The sequence below is a fragment of the Gopherus evgoodei genome, chromosome 4 (genome assembly GCF_007399415.2).
Source record: "Gopherus evgoodei ecotype Sinaloan lineage chromosome 4, rGopEvg1_v1.p, whole genome shotgun sequence".
NCBI lineage: Eukaryota > Metazoa > Chordata > Testudines > Testudinidae > Gopherus > Gopherus evgoodei.
The window spans coordinates 126,684,398-126,691,470 of NC_044325.1; the positions used below are offsets into that span (position 1 = coordinate 126,684,398).

The 7,073-nt window shown below is 54.0% G+C and overlaps 1 protein-coding gene across 1 annotated transcript; it reads right to left on the minus strand.

Annotated features, from left to right (window-relative positions):
- Positions 1–3,225: 3,225 nt before the first annotated feature.
- On the minus strand, positions 3,226–6,837 carry LOC115651238. Its single transcript, XM_030562182.1, has 6 exons — positions 6,641–6,837; positions 6,091–6,170; positions 5,551–5,656; positions 4,100–4,204; positions 3,561–3,696; positions 3,226–3,335 (listed from the first exon to the last, which is right to left on the minus strand). The coding sequence occupies exons 1-6, from the start codon at positions 6,743–6,745 to the stop codon at positions 3,226–3,228; spliced, it is 642 nt and encodes a 213-aa protein (XP_030418042.1). The 5' UTR covers positions 6,746–6,837.
- Positions 6,838–7,073: the final 236 nt, after the last annotated feature.

Sequence of the window (7,073 nt, forward strand, 5' to 3'; positions counted from 1 at the left end):
CCCCAGTGCTCCTCCTCAAAGGCTCTAAATCAGCCAGAGAGTAGAAAGTCCTGGGCATCACCCCTGTACGTGATATCCACTGCACCTGAACATTAGGAAAAGATTTCTGTATTGGGGCATCATTTATTGCTTTCCAGTTTCCAAGGGGGGATTTATGGGCCTGAGCTTTAAGCTCCCAAAACAGTCACTGTTTCATTGTATTAATTAAGTTTGCATTTTCCCCTGTTCCTCCCAGTTTTTCTGTACCTTTACCCTGAATACACTTATCTTTGTTTGTACCAAATCACCTTGTCTCCTCTTTATTTTATTTACACTACACGAGGGAGGCTAAATCCACTGGTGATAGAAACAGGAGGGAGTCGAGTCTGTATCTTCTGACAAAAGGGACTTTCCTTTCCTACTTCTCCCCTACCATTTCTAAGTTTTCTTCTTGAAGCGTTGCCTTATTCCCCTTGAGGAAACATCTGCCTGGGAGCACAGGGAATGGGATGGGGGACAGAGCAAGGCAAGAGGGGAGGGGTAAAGCTCATGCCACAGAAGAAGGATGTTTGGGGTCAGAGGGAAGGAGCCTGATCCACAGAGAGGGGAGAGAGTTTCTGTCAGTGACAGGGGCTCCCATTTCCCCTTCCACTAGCCACCCATTTACAGTGAGACAGAGCAGTACCTGCAGCAGGGAGCGGGAGTTGCTGAACATGGGAGAGGAAACTTTAAGGGCATCAGATGAGGCGCAGCCCTTGCAGTGCCTCGGGCACCCGGTGCAAGTGCCGGTTGATGAGCAGCTGACACATCACCTTGGCTGTGACATCCTCCAGCTGCAGGAGAACGAGAACATGTCAGAGAATGAGATACTGCCCAGAAATCTGCCCAGGGAGGATGAAGGGCACCTGGAACCAGCATCATTTCCACACAGCTGGTCCTCATGTCTGAGTGGTGAATTCACCCTCCGGATCCCCAGGCTAGAGGCTTGTTGTCCTCTCTAGTGACCTCCAGTGCCAACCCCCCTCCTTGTAGGGTTAGCTCCTGCCACCTCCCTCTCAGTGCCTCTGACAACTGTTGCACCTCCAACGCACCTGGGGACACTGCTCAAGTTTGTAGAACCCTCTCCACCACCCCTACCTCCATCCTCACCCAGGTAGGGTAGGGAGCAAGGCAGGAGGGATTCTGACAGCAGTGAAGTGGGATGTGGGGAGGTTGAGACCTTTCCCCAAGTCACCCCAGTGACAAATGCTGAAGCCACAGGATGGCAGATCAGCAGCCCCTGGTGACTGAATCCTCCCATTCTCTCTAGAGCGGGTCCAGCCCTGCCAGCAGCAGGACAAGCTTCCCGCACCCATGTGTCTCAGAACTGCCTGGCCAGTCACCATCACCCATCAGTTCTTGGCCTCCCAGGCTGCCAGTGATGGGAGCAGCTCCGGGTGGTGGCTCGGGTGACGTGGACACTAGGCCATGGGGAAATGGATGCAGCTCTGTAGGGCAGGAAAGGTCCACAGAGGGCACTTAGGGGACTCTCCTGCCCTTCCCAGGAGTGACAGCTGAGCATCACATCCTAAGAATAGAAATACATGAAGTCCAGAAGTCCCCACTAGGCTCCTTGCTCCCAGGCCAGCGAATGGGAATGAGGCCTAAGCCCCGCCCCAATCTCCTGAGTCTAATGCAGCTGCTTACCTTGTCCCCCATCAGCTGCTGGGCTTCCCCCAGGATGGAGTATGTGAGGAGCAGCCCAGCCTGGCTGACACGGAGCAGCGGGTCGTGGATCACCAGCATTGCTGTCTGGAGGAAGTATTTTCTCTGCCCCTCAGAGAAGAATTTTCCAAAGACCTAAAACCAACAGGACATGAGGCTTTAGCAGATTGCCCAGAGACAACCTCCAAGTCCTGGAGATAGAATGGCCTCAGCGTCTAGTGCCCCAAAGGAAGGGTAAGACAGCTGCTGTAGCCAAGGCAGTTCATTCCCCAGGAGACTTTCAGGGTCCCATGGCTCAGGAAAGCCCTTTGATTAAAAGGTGGCAGATGCTTAGGAACCAAAGCCTCCAGTGGCTGTTTCTGGAGGGCAATTGATCGCAGGGGTCATGATGGGCTGGAAATGAATCTCTAATGTGGGAGAGCAGGGCTCGCTCTGCTGTGCAGCACACAGAGATGATAGGGGACCCTGTATTGCTTCCAGCAGAGAGATCTCCTGCACCTCAGTGGCTAGAGGAGTGTGCGTGTGGGGGAGGGGGTTGGAGCTGACAGACCAAAGGTCTGTTCCCCCCAGATTAGTGATTTCTGGGTAAGGCCACTGCAGTTCCTTGGTTTCTTCCAAAGGAAATCCAAATTTCAACCTCACAAGGGTAAGGAGACTCATATCCCTGTCCTCATCACAGACCCTCCTAGGAAACTTTTCTTCTGCTGCATCAATTCAACTTGCGGGAGGCAGGACAAGCTCACACGGTCTCTCTCACGTGGCGTCTATAGAGCAGCATTCTGTAGATGCATTTGTAGATCCAGGAGCCATTCCAAGGCCTCCTCTGTGATGTTGTGGAAATCATCCATTTCACCTTTGACTGAAATCTGGGGGCACTAGGTTATGGTGTCTTCCACAGTTGTGAGACATGGGGTGGGGGCAATGTCTTTGATTTTCTACTTGTGCAGCAAGTAGCTGCAACTTGGGTCAGTCACAATGTGCTTTTTTGGAACAGTGGCTAAGGTCCAGATACTCTGCCATTCCCTGGCCAGGTCTGGAGACATGAGGGGGGCGCATGTGGTCCATATTGGCTCTGGAGCTCACTGTGTCCCCTACCGAATGCCCAGGTTGGGGCATTCTGCTTCCTGACTGGCAATGGAATTGGGCAAACCCCACCTCCTTTCTCTGCTCCTACAGGGTGCAGGGAATTAAACAAGCGTCTCATCAAGCAATAGTGACTGACTGACCCAGTGCTCTCCTCTCAGACACTTGGGGATCAGCCAGGGGACAAGGAGCAGAGAGACACCCAGAGCCATAATCCTCTATTAATTCACCCACCCACGGATTCTCCTTATGCCACATAGCAATGACTTCATGTAAGACACTCAAATCACAGCAACTAGCGAGGTTCCCATGTGAAACATTTAACACCAGCCTGTCCCACTGGGTGCTGGATGAGGAACTCTGAGCTGGAAATAAGGAGTGGGCTCTTGTCCTGTCTCCAGGAAGCATCCGCTGCAGGGACCCCAGCCAGCCCCATTTCCTGAGCTGTCTCATGCCCTGTCACAGTGTCCTTACCTCCCCTACCCTGGTTGTGGTCTTATAGCCCAGGAGCCTGCTGTCCCAGGGCCAGTCATGGCACCATAGATCTCCTGCCTCATGTATGGTCAGCTCTAGAAGAGAGAGAGAGAGAGAGAGACACTTTGATCCTTCTGGTTGCAGTTTCTGTGTCCTTCCAATCCCATTGGTGGCTGCACAGTGGAGTGGAGAAGAACAGAGGCAGAGAGAGACTTGTCCTCCAGCCGGGGTCAGGCTGAGAGAAATTATCTGGGGTCCCATTAGCCACCTGCAGTCAGTCTTAGTCCCCATTGGGTTCCGTGTGCCAGCGGGTTCCTTACCCCTCTGTTGGAGCAGCAGCTGGTACAAGCGGTAAGTCCCCTCCCTGGCCTGCTGGCTGATGTCCTTGTCTGGGTCACTGACAAACGGAGCCAGCTGGGCCACGTGGTGACCCATCCTAGGGAACTCTGCTGAGATCTAATGGAAGGGAGAGGAGAGGAGACTCCATCAGCAGTTTCCTGTCAGCTCCCTGTCCCCCTTGGGCCAGAAGGCTCCTTCCCGTTAGCCCGTCTGAAGGAGATGCTGGAGGAGAGTAGCCTGAGCTAGGCTCTTCCTTTGCTCTGCTACCAAGGGAGCCAGGAGCTGCTTTGGGATGCCAAGCAGGGGCTGGAGCATGATTCCCTTAAGGCCCAGGGACAACACTTGACCAGGACAAGAAGAACTTGACTGAAGCCTATTTCATCCCCTGCTCTGCCTCTGCCTCCCCAAGAGGAACACTTCGAACCCACAGCCCCTGCTGCTGCAGCAACAGATCCTACAGCCCGTTGAAGCCAGCCCGCCTATGCCTGGAGTCAGGAAGCTGAACTCAGAGTTCACTTATGTCAAACTCAGGGAAGGTGACTGCATATCTGAGCAGGGCCGTGCTGCTCCTAATGGCCCTGGCTCTCTCCTGGGACACCCTGGACACCATCCAGAGGTTGACATGCTGTGGGGGAAAGAGGCAGGTCAGGATCAATGGGCAGGCAGTGCTTTGCAAATGAGCCCCACATCCCCAGCCCCAAGGGCCCGAGACATTATGCGCAGGGGGGAATAGCTGAGTCTTTGATCACAGAGCTTTTGAAGGGGATTCTTTCCCCCAGGATGCAGTTTGTATCCTGCAGGTCACAACTTATCAGGGTCTCTCTAGATTGGGACAAGGTTCGGTGTTGGGGCTGGTCCCATCCTCCCAGAACTCCTGATTCCTGAACAGTTCACCAGAAAGGAGACTGAACCCTAGCCCTTCCCTACTACTAAAATATTTGCTGCCATGTAGGGAGTCATTGAGAGCACAATCCCCCCAGGAATTTCAGAGCATATTAGAGAGAAGGGCTGATTCCCTGGGGTCCTCCTGTTTTTCTAGGAAGGAGCATGTGCCTCTTCTCTGAGAATAATTTCCGGAATCTCATGGAGTGTGTGTGTTGGGGGCAGGTAGGGCAGGGTGTGGGAAGGGTGGCTTTTCAGACTTTCACTCCCCAAGACAACCAAGGGCCCTGTGGTTAATGCTCAACAGAACCAGGCAAACCTCTGGCTTGAAGTCCCAGCTCCTTTCTCTGTCCCTCAAGAAAGCAGGACCTGACACTGCATTGCACTGACCTCCCCAATAAGGACGCCTCACTGGGGACCCAGCTAGGAGGACAGAGTAGAAAATGGATCATTCAGTCTCTCCTTACCAGTCCCCGAAAGAGTTAAGGTAAAACTGATTCCCAACCCTCCTTATGGAGCTCACCTCCAAGATGTAGTGGAGCCTGTCTGCATTTGGGGACTCTGCCAGCAGGTGCCCCAGCATGGCATCCAGGAGCTCTGGCATGACTTTGTGCAGAGCCTGCAAAGCCTGGGTCAGAGTTAGGGAAACTGGGCCTACACCTGCCACAGGATGCAAAGAGGGGTCTCTGGGAAGCACTAGGGAGACTCCCAAACACATATCCTGGCCTTTCTCATTCACATCCCAGTGCAGGCAATTAGCAAGGATTGATGACACCTGGATCTTTGATCCATGAGTTTAGCAGGTCTCTGCAGAGGGTCTTGTAGGCAGAAGAGTATGAAACAGCCAAGTTGCTATGGATGGAAGCTGGGCTGTTGGGCAAAACACAGCATAAGAAAGCAAGAAAGCAAGCAAGAAAGAAAGCAAGCAAGAAAGAAAGAAATCCCCAGGGAGGGGTAATTCTCTAGAAGGAAGGATCCAACCCTGCAGCTTGTTCCATCTCTGCCTACCCCACCCCTAAAGCTGGAGCTCCAGCGAATCAAAGGAGCAGGGACCAAGGACCACTCTGGAAGAGGAGGAGGAGGATGTACCTGGCTGTTGATGGTGTCCTTCTCCGTGGCCAGGGTGAAGATGCAGCAAAGGGCAGCTTGCAAGAGGTGAGTCTCTAGGTCTGGCTCAAGGGCAGGTTTCATGGTGCTGGCAAGAGAGAGGAGCTGGTATTAGACTGTGCAGTACGGGGGTGGGACTGTCGCCAACACGGACACAAAACCACAGGGATAGAGGCACAGGCTGGCGAGAATGAAAATTTAGGCCCTGAGCTAGGGAATGACAAGGCCAAGGCATCACAGACAGACAGTGGCAGGACAGGAATAGCGCCTGTTCTCTGAAGACTGCTGCCCTTCCTGTATCTGATCCCAGCAGTAAGCCCCTCCCCAAGGCCCCTGGAATGTTAGTGGAGTGAAAAGAACAGCCCTGCCAGGAGAAAGTGAACCTTCCCACCCCACCAGCTCTGCCAGAGGAGCCACTCCTGGGAGCTGATCTGGGACTGGGAGAGACAGTGACTCCCAGCCTTGGGCCTGAGCAGCACTGGGGTTACAGGAGCCAGCAGGGGGAGGGGTCTGTCTCGGTACCTGAGGTTGGCCACTGCAACCAGGGAGTTGGCGAGGATGGTGCTGGGTGGAGAGTCTTTAGGAAGCTCCTCAATGAGCTCCTAGGAGACAAAGGAGCATGAGAGATTTGGACCCTACTGACACCTCCCAATGAGGATATTACACAGCCAGTGCTCCACATGGTCAGCAGGATCCCCCACTCCTGCTCCTCCTATTTCTTCTTGCCCATCAAACTTGTCCGTCTTCCAGGATTCCTGCCCAGCTCAGCCTCAATCCCCTTCTTTCCTCCTCTCTGTCAAAACTGCCCCCATTCAGCACCATTCCAACTACCAAGCTGGGACCATGTCATTCCTTGTCCTCCAGTCTCAGCTGCCCTCCAGCCACACAATTCCCCCACTGCCCAATCTCACAATTACTCCCTTCTCTTCTCCCCAGCCTTCAGCCTCAGCAATCCCTGCCCTCTGCTGCCCCCTCCAACACCACCCAGCCCCCACCCATTAATCAGGCAATCACCCTGTCAATCCCATGTCTCTCTCCTCCCTCCAGCTGCGGTATGATATGTCTCACTCACCACAATCCTCTCCACCACAGCCGCCTTGCAGCAGCGCAGCTCCAGCTTGTCTTGCCCTCTGTCCTGTGCAGCAAGACATGCGGGGTAGATGGCCTGCAGGAACATGAGCTGCTGCCCCTCATCTTGTACCCACCAGGAGTGGGGTATAGTGAGAGAGAACCTGTTAGCTAGGGACCTTCCTGCCCCACCCACACCAGCTCCAGACCTCAGGCCTCAATGGGGGATTGTGGAGACACACCTATTGTCCAAATCTCCCACCACTCCTACACAAGCAAGATCAGGAACTGGGACAGTGCCTGTGGGGGGAGGAGAAATCGGTTATGGGACAAACACCCCCATCTTGGGGGTCCCACAGCATGGATGTAACAGGGCCCCATTAGGGGTGGTGGCTCATCAGGGACAAGAGCCTTGGTAGAGAGTGGGGATGCTGGGA

Bases quoted from the DNA above. Each gene is read 5' to 3' on its own strand.
- LOC115651238 (XM_030562182.1), bottom strand. From the start codon at position 6,745: ATGTTCCTGCAGGCCATCTACCCCGCATGTCTTGCTGCACAGGACAGA. The intron at 6,171-6,640 runs GTGAGTGAGACA...TTTGTCTCCTAG, and splicing joins CTGTGGTGGAGAGGATTGTG to GAGCTCATTGAGGAGCTTCC. The intron at 3,336-3,560 runs GTAAGGAACCCG...TCTCTCTTCTAG, and splicing joins GCTGCTGCTCCAACAGAGGG to AGCTGACCATACATGAGGCA.